Genomic DNA, 18,653 nt, shown 5'->3' on the forward strand with positions numbered 1-18,653 from the left:
GAGGGAGCTCTGAGCATCTCTCTGTGTCTCTGCACCACATTTTGGCCTCGCTCATGGAGAAGAAGCTCCTGTTCTCAGCCTCTAGGAAGCGTTTCCCACTACCTGTTGTTCCCCTGGTGCCCGTGGTGCCATCAGGGCGCCTCTCCTTGCAGAGGGCACATGTGGCTGCTCCCGACCCGGCAGCTGCCCCGATGGGATGGAGGAGAGCTCCATGGCGGGTGCCAAGCCCAGCACATCCCTGCTGCTGCCCGTGGCCACCAGAGCCAGGAGTCTCCTCCAAACGCCTCCCGCAGCCAGGAGCCGCCCCTGCCCTCACGGGTGCTCTGTCAGGAGAACCCTCGTGGCCGGCGCTCAGCCCTGCCTGCCTGCTGCCGGCCTGCCCGGCGCTCCGAGCACACGAGCTCCTGCCGGCCGCGCGGCTCCTGCCAGCCCTGCTCGGAGCCTGCTGCTCCCACGGCCCCGCTCGCAGGGACAGCGGGGACCTCCCTGCCCGCCCAGCCATGGGGCTGCTGCCGCCCCCAGCGGCCCTGCCCGCCCCGCGCCTCAACCCGCCCCGGAGCGGCCTCTGTCGCCCGCCTCGCGGCTCCTATTGGCTGGCGCAGCCGTCAGTCGGAGCCGGCCCGGCCCTCAACCCCAACCCCAGCCAATGGGAGGGCCGAACCGGGGGCTGCCATGGCAACACGGCACCCTCCCGCGGTACCGGCAGCCCTGGCCCGGCCCTGCCGTTGGCGGCGCCATCTTGTGGGGGGCGCATGGGGCGTCGCGGGGCTGGGGGCAGCCGGGCCCCGTGTGCGGGGCTGTGGGGCCGCCATGTCAGGGCTGGGACTACCCGGCAGGAGGGGCCCTGCAGGGCTCCGAGCTGCGCTGGTGCCTGCGCGGGGCAGCCCTGGCATTGAAGCTGGTGCTCGCACTGCTGCTGACACCTGATGGATAAAGGATTTTATAAGGCCAACCATTATGGGAATAGCTAGGAGGAAAGGTCAGTAAGGATCACGTGGTGAAGGTAAAGAGATGTGGGGATATAGATGTCACCTGTAGAAGATTAGGGAGTGCCCTTCTCTGTGATTGGTCCCTGGCTAATTGGCAACCCTGGTGGGAAGGCTGTATAAATACCAAAAGGCTGAAGGGGCCTCTCCGCTGCCTGCGAGGGGCCTCTTGTAACTTGAGAACACCACCAGTCATTTTATTTAGAAAACATAAGGGACTACCTAGAAAGGGAGGGAAAAAAAAAAAATGAGAGTTTCTGGAGGTGGCTGAGGCAGCAGTGTTGGGGAAGGGCAGGTTGGGTGCAGATGCTCAGGGGCTGGCACGTTGCAAGAGAGCGGCAGCTCGCCGTAGCAGAGGGAAACCCTTGCTTCCCTCCTGGCAGAAGGAGCGATAGCGCTTCTTCGGTGGGAGCTGTTCAGGACACCTTTCCTCTGGAGACTGCTCTGTAGGAGTGGGAGGGGAGGAGGGGGAAGCGAGGCTCCTCTTGTGATTCCCTCTTGGATTCTGCTTGTGGCTGCTGCCTGATGCTGCTTCCCAGCTCAGGCTGAGGCTGGTCGGTGTCTTTGCTGGCCACGGTCCATAGCACATTGTGTGGCTGAGCAGCCGTACTGGGTGTGCTGCAGCCGCTGTCCTGAGTGTGTGGTGAGGGGGGAAATGTCCTGTGAAAGGCCTCTGCCTTGGACATGCCAGGAGCTCCCACTGCATCCGTGGCCTCAACACGACAGCAGTGCTCTGGTCGGAGTGGAGTGCTATTTTTCACCTCTGCGGCCCCCTCTTTGTCACGGCACACCTCAATATACATTTTCCTGTTGTGGGGTAACAGCCTTGGTCTCTTCTTGGTGGAGATTGCAAGCATCAAATCTGTAATGTGGATTTGGACAAACTCCTCCTTTTCCAAGGGATCTTTGAATTCTTCCTTGCAGATGTCTTGCAAATCCTCATTGCAGTAGGAAGGGATGTTTAGTGGCTTGTTGCCTGTTGGAAAGGGGTTGGTCTGGTGAGCCGATGTGCCATCTGCATGCTTGGGAGAGGGCTGTGCTTCTGAAGGAGATGGGGGTGTCAGATTCCAGAGCTCTTCTAATTCTTCTTCAGAAATTTCCTCCAAATCCTCAATGCGGTTGAAGACAATATTCATGGGGTCATTGCCTGTGGGATCGGGATGCGTCTCGGGAGGCAATGTGCCATGTGTGTGCTTGGCAGAGCCCGGTGCTCCTGGCCAAGCTGTGGGCGCCAGATGCCAGGGCTCTTGCGGAGCTGGCACCTGGAGGCAGTGGTCAGCCCTTGTGGTGGAGCTGCAGCTGGGCTGCTGCCCCTCATGGGCAGCACAGAGAGGTGCAGGCGCGGGTGCTGGCTGCAGCTCTTGCATGGAGGTGCCGCTGGCTGCCTGGCTGGCTGTCAGCGGAGGAGCAGAGGAGCTCTCGCCCGGCTCCTGCTCCTGCTCTCCAGGGCAGGCACGCATGCTGGCACCTGCTGCACCTCGGCCGCTGCGCTCCGTTTGCTCAGCCCTTGCTTTAGCCAGGCCGCCTGTCCCTCGGAAGGCTCTTGCTGAATTGAGATGGGAGGAAAAAGGAGCAGTTGTCCTTTAAAGAAGGCAGGGCAAAGTAGCGATGCTCCAGCTTAGGGAGGAAACGGTGTCGAAGCACAAGCGCTGTCCAGGGAGACTGCAGGTTCCAGAGCAAACATTCCGCCAGAGCTGCTGGCAACCAGCTGCGGGGGCCAAGCAGCCCTTTGAGCCTTGGATGTCACAAACACAGAGCCATCGGTGTGGTGCCTTTGCGACATGCCATCCCTGAGCAACGGCCTCTCCAGTAGGATGGAGGCTGCTCCCGGCCATAGCAAGTGCTTTGCCACCAAAGGCACCTCTGTCGATTCTACAACAACAGCTCTCTGCTGTGTTTTGTTTCAAAAGGCCAGTCCAGCTCCCCACTGCAGGACTGAAAGTTACGCCTGACCCTGTCTAAGGGACTTGTCTAAGGGTAGCTTAACCTTTAGCTTCAGTGCTTCCATATTTCATTGACTTAAAACAATTCTGTATGAAACCTATCTAGCTTTCAGCTAGAGAGAAGCCACCCTAGGTATGAAATGCACTGCAAGGAAAACAGGGACTGCGTCTGCCTTAAAGCCACCCTCATCCCTCAGTGTGTGCAGGGGAAGGAGAGGAGGATTGAAGCACAAGAAAGCACATGCCCTTTAGCTGTGCTCTCCCTAACACAGGACTCAAGAGGCAGGAAGATGCCATTGAATTACCCTTGGGCCTTTCTAGAAATGCTCCAGAAATGTTCCCACTGCTCTCATCACTCCATCGGTTACTCACCAGGGTTATGGCTGTGGTTACTGATCTGGCGGGATTAAAGTGAGGCAAGGTTTGCAGGGCCACCTATCTTCCCTTTGCTCTTTTTCTGCACTCATTCAACACAGAGGAGCAAAAGGGATTTTTTGTATCCGATAGCCAAGAAGGAACACACACGAGAGTGTAACTTAAAAACGCCAGTCATTTTATTTAGAAAACATAACGAACTTCCTAGAAAGGGAAGAGAAGAAAAAGAGAGTTTGCCGGAGGTCGCTGAGGCTGCGTGATGTATGGCAGGAACAGCATGGAACTGTCTATGAATACTGTGATAATGAAATCCAAGCAAAACAAGACACACACACACACCCCAAAGGAAAGCAAACGGAGCAGCACTGGCTCCCATCACCCCCAGCTACCAACAAACAGGAGTGTCCTGCATCTATGCACAGTGTCATCACTCTGATTAGAGAATGGCATTCAACATGGGGAAGTACAAGTAAGCTCGTCGTTCCAAGGCCCTTTGGCCCTAAAGCCCTAGGGCTTTATCCTGAGCCTTTAGTCTTATCCCTTTAGCCTAAATTTCTAACTCTTTCTTCCTATCTCTTTAGCCCCAAGCTGTAGCCCTAGCCCTTTCATCCTAGCCCTTTCCCACTGCTTCTCCCATCCTAGCCCATGGGGAATCACAGAGGAGCAGGAACAGCTCAGCAACCCCTTCTAACTTCAGGGTTTGGGTATTTCTACAACCTTCTTACCTGGGGTGCCAAAAACCCAGTGACCAATCCCTGGGAAGGGCACTCCCTAATCTTCTACAGGTGACCTCTATATCCCCACATCTCCTTACCTTCACCAGGTGATCCTTATTAACCTTTCCTCCTAACTATTCCCATAATTATTGGCCTCAGAAAATCCTTTATCCACCAAGCAAGCAGATAATTGTTTTCATCCTTGGCCATAACAACCTTTAATCTATATATTCCTATACCCGCCTTTTTGCCCTTCATTCCTGTCCTAGCCCTTTAGGCCTAAGCCCTAGCCCTTTAGCCCTAGTACTAGAGCTTTTTACCACCAGCCTTTTTGCCCTGGACTTTTAGTCACAGATCTAGTGCCCTAAGCCCTTTAGCCCTGGGCCTTTGGCCCTAAGATCTTGTTAACCTTAGCCCTTTAGCCATTACCTATAGCCCTTTACCACTAGGTCTTTCTCCCTAAGCACTACCCTTGCAGTCCTAAGGCCTTAATCCTAAGGCCTTTAGCCCTAAGCCCTTTTCCCTGTAACCATAAGCTCTTTAGTCCTAAGCCTCTTAGCTCTCACACTTTAGCCCTAAGGCCTTTAGCGCTAACTCCCTTAGCCCTTTAAGCCTAGCCCTTTAACCCTGAGTCCTAGCCCTATAGCGCTGGCCCTAAGCCCCTTAGCCCTAAACCCATTTAGTCCCAAGTGCTAGCCCTCTAATCCCAGCCATTTAAAGCTAGCGTTGAATGGTACCCTTTTAAGTCTAACTCTATAGCTTTTTAGGCATTTAGTGCTAACTGTTTAGCGCTAAGCCCTAGCTTTTTATACCTGGAGCATTTAGCTTTTTCCCTTTAGTCTCAGTCCTCTAGTCCTAACCCTTTAATCTTTGCGCTTTAGCCCTATAGCTTGTTATCGCTAGCCCTCTAACCCTAAGCCCTAGCCATCCAGCTCTACCCCTTTAAGCACTTTCACTCTAGCCCTTTAGCTCTTGGCCCTTTAACTGTTGCCCGTTAATCCTCACCACTAGCACTTTAGCCCAAACCTCTTCAGCCCTATCTCCTTAGCCCTAGTCCTGTAGCCGTAAACCTGTTAATCCCAGCCCTTTAAGACTAGCCCTTGAATCCTGGCTCTTCAACCCAAGTCCTTCAGCTGTTTGGCGCTTTAGCCCAAGCCCTTTAGCCCAAGACCTTTATCCCCACCCCTTTGGCCCTGAGCTCTAGCCCTTTGGCCCTATCCCTTTAGGGCAGCCTCTACTTCAATGAAGGCAACAAAACAACACCTCTATCTTTATTTGAAATGAGACACCACACAAACATCTTTATTTGAAATGAGACACGCACTCCAGCACCTTCTACATCTTTATTGCTCAAAAGAACGTACAACCGTGCCATTCTCGCAACCTATTTCGCAAATCTAAACTTACCCTATAGACTTAGGAGGATCCTATAGGGATGCTATAAGGCTGAGGGCTCTGAGCCTAACGGGCTAAAGGGCTGATGCCAACAGGGCTAGGGCGAAGGGCTTGGCCTGAAGGGCTAGGGCTGGAAGGCTGAGGCCTATAGGGCTTAGGATCTTCCTTTCCATTTGGGCCCCCATCTTCTGCACCTGCAAAACCAAAAAACAGGTCAGTTAGCATGCGTGTTCCTTTTTAATGTAAAGCCTAACAACCCCCCCAGGGTGCATCAGCGGGACATCTCCCTCAACAGCCACCTCTGCAGCCTCACCACTACTACTCACAGCCCCCAGCACACACTCTGCCTTCCTGCTCTAATGGGCAAAGGCCACCGGATTCCCAGAGGGCACCTGGGAATGGGGTAACCAAGCGCCTCCAAAACCTCCCTTCTTAGAAAACCCCAGCTCCAGGACGGAGCTCCCTGCAGGCGCTGGAGACGATTGACACCTTGCAGAGCAGCCGGGACAGAGGGAAAAGCCCCGACTGAGGTTAAAAAAAACAGATCTATTCCTTACCTTATTTCTAATGCTTAAACAATTCTAAATGCTATCTACAACCTGGAAAAGAAAAAAAAATCATTGCACACAAAGTTAGACAAAACAACCTGCAACACCCGTCCATCCCCACAGCATCACAGCCAGCAGCACTCTACCTTCCTGCTCTAAGGGGCAAACACCACCAGATTTGCAGAGAGCACCCGGGAACGGGCTGACCAAGCGCCTCCGAAAACCGCCCTGCCTAGGAAACCCAGCTCCAGGACCCAGCTCCGTGCAGACATGTTCAATATCAAAAGCAGCCAAAGCGCAACTGCCCACCAAAGCCGAGCATCATTCCTACTATATGAACCACCTGCTTCCAGCATTTGCTACATAAGAGTGTATTGGCATGGTGGGGAACACCCCAAAATGACAACCAAAGATCAATCAGTCAAACAAGCAAACAAAATCTTTAACCCCAACCTAAACCCTAACCCTAAACCCTAATTCTCCAATGGTTTTTGCTCCAAGGCAAAAAGGATAATGATGCTGCTCGGTTCTTCTTGTCTGGGAAGAAGGATCACTCCTCTGCCAACCTGTGGTCCCGCTCGTCACTCTCCAAAAATCCACAGCACGTTGACTCCTGAAGCACCGAGACTGACGCGCCTGCAAAAAGAACACCACAGTCACAAACCAGCGGCAAGTTCAAGCTCCTGTTTACACCCCATCTTCCTTACAAGGAAAACTTCTTCATCTGCAGCTGGCACAAGACCAAGGAGAAAACTAAAACGTTTCCCGTGTGCTCACGCTCACCCAACTGACACAGTCCTACAGAACGGCTGCCCTTACTTAAAACGTCAGCAGGATTTTAATCCCGTCACCACCGTCCCACGGAGCAGCCTCATGGCACCTCAGCACCCAAAGCTGCTGCTCAGCTCTCGCCGGCAGCGCGAGGGGACCCACGGGGCGACACTTACCCGAGCATGCCCGATTCCCTGGTCTTGATGATGTACAGGAACAGGAGCAACGCGTGGAGCAGGTTGTTTCTGCCCTGAATGCAGAAGAGAGAAGACTTTGGGAGAGACTGCAGGGACAAGCACTCACACCACTATCTTAGAGAGAATGTCTTATGCAAACCAACGGGCACATCCTGCCCTTAGCCTGGCCACAGCTGTACAGCTTTTCCTTCAAATCTTTTGGCAAGGTACGTATGCAGGGGGTGTGCACCATAATAGAAGAGGTTTAATAACCTGAGATGAGGAAAGACTATAATAGAAACCTCAAAAAAATGGTACAACAGCCTGGGGGATTGCCTCAATATTTACCTCTCACTTAGACAAACATCAGAAAAAAATGATTTTTGAGGAGTTTTTTTGATGGCAACCATCCTCAAATACTCAGGAGTTCTTATGGCATTTTTCTGAAATTGGCGACCAAGTCACAACCCAGGGCTCAAGAGAGTATGAAAACGTGCAGGAAAAATCTGGTAGCTTGGCATTGACACGAGATGGTTCCCTCCACAAACTCCTAGAAGGAGCTTCCGGCTTGTTGGCATTCAGGAATAACAGCTCACATCAGAGCTTACAGAAATTAGGGTCTTAGAAGAAGTCATGAGAAAACGCACAGGAAGCTGCTTTTGCACTGAGCCAGCCTACATCTAAATGTAGATGTGGCTAGTTACAATAAATAAATAAATAAATAAATAGAACAAAAAACAAACCCAAATCAGTTCTGCTGAACATTTCCTGTCAGCAGAACACACCTAAAATGCTCCTACCTCCTGCACATTGTAGATGTGGCCGTGGTAGATGACCTGGTAGTGTGGTGGGTTGATGCTGCTCTGGTAGATGCAGAAGAGCTTGTCATCGGTCAGGTCTGGGAATGAAGGTCAGAAAAGAAAAGAGGGATTTTAAGGGTGCCCATGGGATGCAAGGGGCAAACAGCAGCTAAAGCAGCAGCCCAAGAATGCCAGTACCTGGTTCATGGGGTGTCTGGACGAAGTGCTGGGCAGTGAACGTTTTGCCATCGGGATATTGGATGTTCCATGGCAGCCTGGAGTCCAGATAGGTGCAGAAGATGTGCATAAGGATCTGTGCAAAAAAACCCAAATTTCACTTGAATGCCGTCAGAAAGACCGAAGAACCAAAGGCTACAATGCAGCAGCAACTCTCTTGCCATAATCTCAGGCATGAGAACAAATACAGGACACAGTCAATCACATGACTGATTTCATGCTAGTTTAATTGGTTTCATGCCTTTTTTCTTTCTTTCTTTTTTTTTTTTTTCAGTGGTGGTTTTCCTTCAAATACAGGCTAAGAGGGACAGTGTAACGATTGTTTTCCACTCCCTGGCTTATTCTGCAGTCTCTCTTTTAACTATTTCAGGTGAATTATCTCAGGCTGCTGCCCTCACAGTTACCTGTGGGACATCCCACAGGAGTCTAAAGAAGAGGCTGCCCCCAGACTAACACAAGCAAGGTCATTTTTGTGATCTGCACCACGTCCAGGCCCCTTTGAATTATTCAAAACTGCGATTCTGAGGATAAGCGAGGCAAAGAGGATTTGGACTTCTTGCAGCCACCCACAAATGCCTCATCCTGAAAGACGAGCAGCTTTAGGAAGTTTTACCAAGGCATCTTTGAAAACTTACAGCGGCGTCGGTGGGCAAGTCAGCTCCCCACTGCCGGCCTCTGAAATCCCCTCCTCTGCCCCAGCGGAAGCTTCCCTGGGACAGCTCTGGAAACAACAACAACTATTCAGGTACTGGCGGTGGAAGGTGCAAGAAAAATCTATTTTGCACTAGCTTTGGGAACCCCACACCTCCGTGTGCATGGCCAGGGCACCACAATCACTGGAAGGAACAACTGAACTCATTAAATGCTTGTATATATTATATATACTCAAGGCAGTTGAGTTTACAAGGGAAGTTTTATTCCTAATTAACAAAAGGATTGAATAGGACACTTCTTGCCCGGCTCTGATTGAAATGAGAAATAAAACCTTCTAAAACCAGTCCCGGGCCCACACTACCACATTGCTATGAGCAGAGAAAGCTGTCAAAACACCCAGCGCTGCTCCTTGCAAAGCAGCTCTCTGCCCTGCTGGGACTGCAGCCCGAGCGTCTCCACTAACGGGGCATCTGGCACCACCAGTGCTTGACCCAGCTCAGCGAAACGCTCCCGAGTCTTCAAGGGGAGCACGTACCTTTGATCCGTTGAACCAGGTACTCCTGGTTGGCCGTGACGCCCAGGTACCGCGTGATGGTGAGCAGGCTCTGCTGAATGGCTGTGGCTTCAGCCAGCGCTGCCTGTTTCATGCTGCTCGTGCTGACTTGTGCGCGGAAGAAGAGCCAGCGCGTCACCTGCACCCACGACTCGAACGGGATCAGCCGCCCTGCCAAGGGGTCAACAAACGCACTGCTACAAAGAGGAACTGCCTCCTCTGCTCTAACTACTTGCTAAGCTCAGAGCTCAAGCTCACACCTTAGGCAGTGCCCCACACGCTCCCTGCCCGGCCCCATGGAGCACTCGCTGCCTCCCTCCCAGCACAGAGCAGAAACCCTGTGCAGGGCTGGGCAGGCACAAAATCCTCCCTTGAAGGCTGCCTGGCGTAAGGAAGGAGAAACAGAGAGAGGCTGGAAAGGGAAGAATCAAAAGGAATTTTTAACAGAGAGCAGCAGAGGAACAGGGAGGTGCACAAGAGGCCAGCAACGGGGCAGTTCTTCACAGGCATCACAAGGGATGCGGGTCTCGGCAGAGACTACAAACCGGAGCACAAAAAAGCAGCCCGTGTTGAAATGCAGCGAATCGAACCCTGCTCTGGGGGAAGGGGATGTCCATGTGAGCTGCCCATGGAAGGGGCCCCTTCAGACTTGGCCTGGGAAACTGCAACTGCAATTTCAACTCAGGGAAATGGAAAAACAAATAAACAAAATACCCTCAAAACATAAAAACACCCAGAACAAACCCAAAATAACAAAGCCACCACCAACAAAAAACAGAATTATCCCCAACAAAGCACCATTTCTTCCTACCCCTGACCAAGACCATTTCTTCTAATGCTCAGAGCTCTCTCAAATCCACCTCAGATTGCCCTGCCCAACCCCATCAGCATGACAAAAATCTACTACCAAGACCTTAAAGATGCTACATAACAGACAGGAAGAGCTCAGAGACAGCTCTCCTCATAACACAGAATTGTGTTCGGACACTTGAATTTCCACATATCTTAGGAATAACCCTTCCAGGAAAACACAATGCAACCCCATGGCTCCTCCTATCATCCTACCTCCGCTCGGCATTGCGGGGTACCCCATTCTTCTCAGCTGAGCGCTCACAGACTCCATCTCTTGGACAAGGGGCTCTAGAATTGTCTGCAAAATCCACTAGCAAAAAGAAATGCAAGCAGTGAAAAGGTTAGAAGCAACAAGGTGCTCAGGAAGCTGCTAAAGGACACCATCTCAGATCTCAAGAATCTTTACTGTTCAACCCCCCCACTCCTTTTAAAACAAACAAACAAACAAACATGCAATTGTATTTCCTTTGCTACAATGACTCCTGCTCCCAAGACTAAAATGTTCTTTTTTTGTTTGTTTTCATTTCTTTCTTTATTATGCTCCTCGAGACTGTCAGGAAAAGCCACTGCGCTGGCATTTTCCATGCTTTACTTGAGCCCAGGAGAAGGAGGTTGAAAGTCAGGAGGGAAAAAAGCAGTTTGGAAATCTGGATTTTAGAAAGAAAAAAAAAGCAGTCTTATCACATGCAGTGTGCATTAAGATATATTTGTCTCCATTCAAAGGTGGGTGAACTTTACAACTGGAAGGTTTGCAGAATACACAACACCCAGGTCAGCCAGGGCATAAGTTGAAGTCGGAAATTTGTTTTACTCCTCCTTTGGTACTAGCATGCTCTTTGAATCTCCGTGGCCAAGCCCACCCTCATCCCCACCAGTCCCAAAGATCAAAGTCTCTTAGAGATGAGGCCCTTCTCCACCCGGCCGCACCTCTTCGAGCAGCACGAACAGGCCGTCTATGGGCACAGGACTTACCCTTCGGAGCCGATCGGTCCAGAAATCCAGGGCATCCAGCTGCCACCCATGCGCCAGCACCCTTGACCAAGCCTACACAAACAACACAGTCATTATCCACCTACAGAGAGAAACCTGAGAGAAAAACAAAGGAGCTTTTAGGGCCTACGATGTTTTTGGAGCCCAACCACAGCCCACAGGGCAAACTGCAGATGTTCCAGAGCCTTCACACATCTCCTGGCTGCAGCATGGGGAGTCCTCAGCACCTGGCCATACTGCACTCCTACTCTCTCCTCACAGGACACCACGTGTCACCCGAGGCCAGAGTAACTGTCTGGAGGTCCCGGATCTCGCAGAACAAAACTGGGGCAGAGGTACAGGACACATGAAAGAGCTACTTGAAGAAGAAGCTTTCTTAGATTAAGGGATGAGATCAAGACATGGATCCAATTTAATTAAAGCTCCCCTTAACCCTATCCCTTTGAATGAGACTTTGTCCAGACACAAGTGTAAAGGAGTGTGATGGAGATCATGGCCAACCCTTTGGAGGAGCTCTATGCTTCTGGGCTCCTCTGGTGCTGAACTTACCTCTTCGCCAGCCTGTGGCACGTCCAGACGACCTTCCTCCCTGCGGCCCAGGGGACACCATGACACCTGGTACTGGAACTTCCGCAGCACCTTGGCCTGCTCCACCAGCAAACGTGTCAGGTTGCAAAACGCTGGGCAGTCGAATGGGGAGCTGCTGTAAACTGAATTTGCTGAAATGACATTCAAGGCACGCACAATTAGTACAAGCAGGAGGACAAGAATCACGCAATAGGGCAGGCAATAACTGCACAGATTCAACTCTGACTGGAAAGATGAGCTCACGAATTATGGTAAGGGAGGAGAATTTTCTGAAGTCCCTGAGGCACCGAGATGTGGAGAATTTACAAAATTCTGCCTCCTGTCTCAATTACTGCCTAGAAGACTAAAGTGGTCAGCAGCCACCTTGACCACATCCAGGGGGAATACCAGAGCAGGGATGTCATTTTATTTACTAGCACTTCAGGAGCTCTCTCCCTTTCCCAAAATCCCTTCCAGCTATTCTCACCCACAACTCTCTCCAAGAACGACTAATAAAACCTACATCCTCTCCTCACCCATCCTTTCAGGCCAAGCAAAGGGATTTCTTTACCCATCTGACGGCTGCGCTCTTTCTCCTCTTCCCTTTGCAGGTATCTTTGCAGGGACTTCTGGTCTGTGATCTCCTCCTCTTGGCTCCGGAGGAAACGAGGCCGAACTGGTGAAGGGCAGTGACGGCTCCTGAGCTCACTTCTCACTGCTTCAATACTCATATCATGTGAAGAAGCCGCAGGAGAAGGGCTGAAGCTGGGAAGCTTGGGCAAACAGAAGCAGACACTTGTGTCATATGAGGAAGATAAGACTTCCACTTTGATTTTACAAACTGCAGGAATCAATTGACTCAACAGATGAATTTATGGCTCTGGAGTTTGCTGCTATTAAGCCTAGTCTGAATCAGGGGAATTGGTTTTCTACTCCTCAGCATTTACATTTGCATTCCCCATTCAGGCTTTTTGTCTGAAACCCACCAACTCCTCCAAAACAAATAAATTAGCTCTAGGGAAAGGATCAATCCTGGAAGGGCGAATGTGCAAAGGGAGCAGACAGCTGCCGGGCACCTCCAGCAGCTCAGGGCCCAGCACGAGCACACGAGGAGCCAAGCCAAGGCGCTCCCTCGCAGCCAGCGCCATCCTTACCTGGATGCAGCTGCTGCTGGGCCGGGAGCTCAGAGAACTGCTGGAAGAGGCGCTGCTGGCGGGCAGAGCCGGCAGCTGAGGGTCACAGTCTGGGGCAGGAGCCGAGGCCAAGCTGGGCCGGGAGCTCAGAGAACTGCTGGAAGAGGCTCTGCTGGCGGGCAGAGCCAGCAGCTGAGGGTCACAGTCTGGGGCAGGAGCCGAGGCCAAGCTGGGCCGGGAGCTCAGAGAACTGCTGGAAGAGGCTCTGCTGGCGGGCAGAGCCAGCAGCTGAGGGTCACAGTCTGGGGCAGGAGCCGAGGCCAAGCTGGGACGGGCCCCGCGGGGGCGGCCTGGGCTGTAGCTCAGCACGTTCTGGCCCTGCATCGCAGCCCCACACCAAGGGACTCTCCTCGCTGACGGCTCCTGCACTGGAGCTATCGGCACCGCTGCAAGAAGCACAAAAACACAGTGAGCCCTGCACATGCAGCAGCCTCCAACTCCCCTGCTTCCTCTGAATCCACACTGCAAAACACAGACACGCAGCTTGCCCTGAAGGAAATTCAACGGTGCTAAAAAGCCCTCTTCCCAGCTCCACGGGGAGGCCACAAATTCCTTCTCCAGTTTCACAGAGAGTCTCTCCAGCTGCCCTTTAACAGGCTGCTGTCCCCTCCTTTGTTAGGGCTTCTTCCCTCTTCAGTTCTCCCCTCAATCCTTCACCAATTTTGCACTACTACTTTAAATTTTAACATGCTGCAGGGAATTTGTCTGACTGCTGTGTTCAGACAAAGAAGCTGAGAATTGTACTTGACCAAGACACCAACTGCAAAGAACACAGATAAACAGGCGTTTATACTACCTACCTGAGTTCTGCATCCCCAGAAGGACCTGCTGCCTCTGAGTCATAACCAGGTGAGTTGGTGCCCTTGTGTATTTGAAATACAGCCAGAGATCAAACACGGCATTCAGGCTGAACAGAGACACCAGTGCAAGTTCTAGAATAAAGAAAAAAAAGTTTTATCATGCTAGATGGCATAACCATGAGTAATAACTTATTGTTAATATTAAAAAACAGGTTAAAAATGCATAAAAAACTGCTCCTGTAAGTGCTAGTCTGAGGACAGAGATAAGGCTTCTTCATGGGTTCTTTTTATTCAAGAACCAGTTGAGACAAATCTCCTTTCTACATTAAAATTCATTTATGTGGCTAAAATTCATTTATGGGGCTTTAATGCTTATTTGCAAAAGTGCAAGGTATTTTCCAGGGAGAACACAAATCTCTACAAGGAAGTGTCACGCTCTTTAGCAAGGCTCTTCCATCAAACCTTCTGTCTCTCATATCTGCATTTGCCTCACTCCTCCTCCTTTCCATCCTCCAAGGGGATTTGATACAGCTCTTTTGGAGTCTACTCCATTGAAAGGAACTTTCATTACCTGGAAATGTCACACAGCCCCACAACAGGGCCGCCAAGAGACTCTTCCCTGTCACTACAGTGAGGAAATTCCCATAGCTCCAACAGGGGTAAAAGAAAGTAAAATGAAGTTCTGCCTTTTTTTTTTTTTAAAGCTGTCTTTAAAACAACTTCTCCAGGAAGAAAACAGAAGTGCGAAATATTCCCTCCTCCCAAAACACATTGACGGGCAGCAACAACTCACCAATAAACCAGAGAGGCCAGAAGGGGATATTGTAGTATGTGCTGAGAAGTTTTCCAGTCCTGGTAAGGAAATACAATAAAACAGGAAAAGTTACCAGCGGGCAGTAATGGGGTTCTGGGAAGTACCGAGGCCTGCACAAGGCAGGATGTTTTCTGTAACGCAGTCACATTCGCAGCCAACATACATGTCCACGCAGATCATGCCGGCAGTGCAGATATTGAGGAGCCCCCAGGCCCAGAGCACCTTCCGCTCTCCAGCCTCTCTCCTCATCCTCATGCTCCTGTCAAGGAGGGCACCTGCCGAAAGCCCTGGGGCTGCCATGGTCTGCGGCAAGAGGGAGACAAACACCCCACAGTTTAGACAGCCACATCCTGGCTCAGCACCACGCTGAGGAGAACAGCAAGAACCAAGAGCAACCTGGACAGAAGGACTTCACCTGAGGAGCTCCCGGTCCCGATTCCCGAGCGGGGAGCAGGGCTTTTGGCCAGCAACACTCTCCTGCAAAGCCTGTGAGCGCCGTCACCCTCTCCAGGGACAGCACGTCCGTTTTCCCCAACGGGCTGCAGGGCACAGGGCCCCCTTCCCATTCCGAGGGCACTTTTGAAAACCAACATTCCGCAGGGGGCCCAGGCAGCGCTGCCTTCCCCTTTCCTGCTCAACATCCCCCCGCTCCGGGAGGCCCCGCGAGCGACACGTCCCGCCTGCACCGCTGCCTCCTGCCCCCTCTGCACCTCCACGTCCCGCCTCGGCGCCCCACAAATTACACACGACCCCCCTGACGACGGGGACTTTTCCTGAGCCCCCTGGCCCCACGAGGCCCTCCCGAGCCTCCTGCCAAGCCCCCGATGGCTTAAAAACGCCTCGAGTTCCCCAATGCCAAACAGGAACATAAACCTGTAAAAGTGACTTCAGCAAAATAATGGGGCTTTGAGGGGAAAAAAAGGGAAAAAAACAGCTAAAGATGAGGGGGAAATGGAATAAGGAGGCTGAAAAATAGAGGAGGAAGGAAAGAGAAAAGCTGAGAGAAAATCAAGGAAAAAGCTAAAACAAGGAAAAATGAAGGAAAAAATATAAAAGAGGAAAAAAACATGAAAAAAGATAAAAGGGAGAGCCAAAGAGAAAACTAAAAGAGAGAGAGAAAGGAAAGAAAAAAAGATGAAAGGGGGCAAAGAATGAAGGAAAACATAAGTTAAAGAGGGAAAAAAATAATGAAAACAGTTAAAAGGGGTAAAAGCAAAGGAGAAAATGTAAAAGGGGAAATATAGGAAAAAAAGGATAAAATGTATGAAAACAAACAAAAGATTAAAGGGGGACAATGAAAGAAGAAAGCTTAAAAAGGAGAGAATGAAAAGATAAAAATGCAAAAAAAAAAAAGGGGGGAGAAAAAAGAGAAAAACAAATGCGGGTATGGGATGGGATGACATTGGACGGGATAGGGTGGGATAGGACGGACGGAACGGGATGGGCTGGGACAGGACAGGACAGGACAGGACGGGGTCCCCCCGCAGCCGCCGCCCTCACGCAGCCCGTCCCGTCCCGTCCCGTCCCGTCCCGCGGGCAGCGGCGCCCGGGCTCGCGCTGCCCTCGCTGCCCGCGGCACCCGCGCCACGGCCACGGCCACGGCCCTGCCTCCCGCGCCCGCCGCGCGCACGGAAAAGGCCCAGGGCGGCGGGGGACGAGGGGCCGCAGGCAGCGTCCCCAGGAGGGCCGGGACCCGGCCCCAGGACAGGCTCAGGCCAGGTTCACGCTGCGGACGACTCCCAGGAGGGTGTCTGCTCCCGGCAGCGCCAGCGACACGGCTCTGGGATCCCTCCGCAGGGGCTATCGGCTCTCTGGCCAGCCGGGCACCGCTGCCAATTCCAGCGCAGCGAGACCGGCCCTCCCCGCAAGACCTCCCGCTTCCCCGTCTCGGCCTTGGGAGCAGCCCCCAGCGTTTCCGCACGGGCACAGCTGCTGCCAGGGGGCACTTCCAGCTCTTAACTCTTTCCTTCACAGAATCACAGAATCCTTAAGGTTGGACGGGACCTCCAGGGATCATCTAGTCCAAGCCCTGCACACGCAGGGTCACCCAGAGCACGTGGCACAGGGCTGCGTCCAGGCGGCCCCTGGAGATCTCCAGAGACGGAGACTCCACAGCCTCTCCGGGCAGCCTGTTCCCGTGCTCCGTCACCCTCACTGCTAATACGTTTTTCCTTAAGTTCCTGCGGAACTTTCGCTGTTTCAGGTTGCGGCCGTTTCCTCTCGCTCTGTCGGTGCCACCGCTGGGCAGAGGCCGCCCCCTCCCCCCGCCGCCCCCCGCGCCCCAGGAGCGGCGCCACCACGTGGGGGGGGTGCGCGCATGCGCAGTGCGCTCTGCCGCGCTCGCTGCTGCCCCCGCGTGTCGGGGCGGAGGCGCTGCAGGAGCGGGGCGCGTGCGCGTGCGCAGTGCGGTCGGCGGCCCCTTGTGGCGCGCGGCGCATGCGCGGCGGGCGGCAGGTGCGCGGCGGCGGCGGGAGCGCGCGGGAAGGGCGCGGGGGGGCGGCGCTCGCGGCCCGTGGGGCGGCCGCGGCCGCGTCCTGCCGGCGGGGGCAGCGCCGCGCGGAGGCGGCGGCGGGGCCGGGGGGCCGGGGCGCGGGGCCGGCCTGCCCGTGTGCGGGGTGTCCCGGGAGGGCTGCGCGCGGGGCCGGGGCGGGGGGAGGCCGGGGAGCAGCGAGAGGGGGGGCGGCGGCGGGGGAGGACGTGGCCCCGGCGCTCGGCGTCCTTGGGCCGGGCGGCTCCTGCCGCTGCAGAGCGCTGGGGGCTGGTGACAGGAACCCGAGCCCTCGTTGGGGTGGGTTTGCAGGGCAGCTCCGCGGAGGGGGCTGCGCTGCAGAGAAGCGGCCGGGGCGTCGCGATACCGTCGCTGCTGCTGCTGGTGTCGGGATCTGGGAGCTGCTGCCTTTGTAGAGGTGTTGATTGAGCAGACATTGGAAACGGAGCAATGTATTAGCTGGTAAAGTGTCTTTCGTGGGCGTGTTCATGTTCATTTGTGATTCCCAAATGCAGAGAACGGAAGCGTGTCCGAAGAGGATGTCCTGTGTGCAGCGGGTGGGAGCGTTTCTGCCGTTGCCGTTGCCCTGGGCTCAGTGCGGGCTCAGGGCCGACCTGTGGGCAGCCCCAGTGGAGCGGAGTGAGCTCGGCCGTGGGGCCACAAAAGTGGCCACCAAAGTAAGTTTGCTCCAGCAGAGAGCGGGGCTGACACAGATCCGAGCAGCAGCTCCGTGGTCAACAGGGCTGTTTTTTCCCAGTACAAACTGGGAAAACCTGTAACGGCTTTGGTGGTGTAAGACTTTGGGAGGGGAAAAATTCTTTGGAAGGGAAATGATTTTGGCAGAGGTAAAAAAAATAGGGGTGGATGCGTGATTTTTTCATAGGCTGAAAAGATTTGGAGGGAAAAAAATCAGAAGGAAATGTGGGGATAAACATTCGTTTTTTAATAGGAATGTTTTTTGAGGGAATTTTTGAACTGGGAATGGGAAAATGTTTTGGGCAAGATTTTCTTGGGGGATGTTGAGAGATAATTATTTTATGGGGGGGAAGTTATTGGGGAAGAATAACTTTCCAGTTGGAGAAGTTGGGGGAAGAATTTTGGTAGGGATAAATAATACAGGCTCTATAAATAATACTTTGAAGCAAACTTATTCTTTTAGAGATTGTAGTTTTTTTGGCTTTGTTTGATATTTGCGACATCTAAAGCAGGCTCCGCTTAAGTGAATGTAGCAAAATAACTTTGGAGAAATATATAACTCTCCTTAGAAGTTATTGTTATGTACTCGGAGCCTATCTGAATTTGGGGATTTTTTTTTCCCTTTGGGATCACTGTTTTCAAAGGGAAGCTAGTAACTGCTGTTCTTCTTGTGGCCCAAATAAAAATAAAAGCTTTCTGGTGGTTCTTTCCAGTAGTAGTAAGATAGCGTTATGTTCTTACTGAAATGATTGAAATTGTTGGAATGAGTGTCCAGGCAGTGACATTAAGGAGGAGACCCAAATGTGTGATCTGCTGAAAGGGCTGGGGAGCAGCATTGCTCTGGTGGGCAAGTAGATAATATTTTCAGTATGGAGTTAGTGGAAGAAGTTCCCTGTCCTTGTCCGTGAATTAGTAAGTCCCATCTCTCAGAAATTCTAGTTAAGAAAAAGGCAATGAAGACCTTCAAGTTTGGATATCCTTCCTTTAGTAGATCCAGATGTTACTTTGAAGGAAAAAGTAGAAAAAATACCAATGCTTTCTCTTGCCAAGCTGGCTCAAGCTGCAACGTTTAAATAGCCATGTTGAGGGTGTTAGTAAT

The 18,653-nt window shown here is 52.5% G+C and overlaps 1 protein-coding gene and 1 pseudogene across 1 annotated transcript; one reads left to right on the forward strand and one right to left on the reverse strand.

Moving 5' to 3' along the window:
- Positions 1-18,653, forward strand: part of LOC148595509 (ATPase family AAA domain-containing protein 2-like) — a 398,768-nt pseudogene that overhangs the window by 126,664 nt on the left and 253,451 nt on the right.
- LOC148595514 (transmembrane protein 209-like) lies at positions 6,545-14,670 on the reverse strand. Its single transcript, XM_088520355.1, has 14 exons — positions 14,534-14,670; positions 14,350-14,408; positions 13,557-13,688; positions 12,718-13,142; positions 12,135-12,336; positions 11,546-11,715; positions 10,979-11,050; positions 10,220-10,316; positions 9,137-9,325; positions 8,583-8,668; positions 7,909-8,023; positions 7,711-7,808; positions 6,911-6,984; positions 6,545-6,599 (listed from the first exon to the last, which is right to left on the reverse strand). Exons 1-14 carry the CDS (start codon positions 14,668-14,670, stop codon positions 6,545-6,547), a joined length of 1,911 nt encoding a protein of 636 aa, XP_088376481.1.

The sequence above is a fragment of the Tinamus guttatus genome, unplaced genomic scaffold (genome assembly GCF_059628265.1).
Source record: "Tinamus guttatus ecotype Peru unplaced genomic scaffold, ASM5962826v1 Tinamus_guttatus_pri_ptg000087l, whole genome shotgun sequence".
Taxonomy (NCBI): Eukaryota; Metazoa; Chordata; class Aves; order Tinamiformes; family Tinamidae; genus Tinamus; species Tinamus guttatus.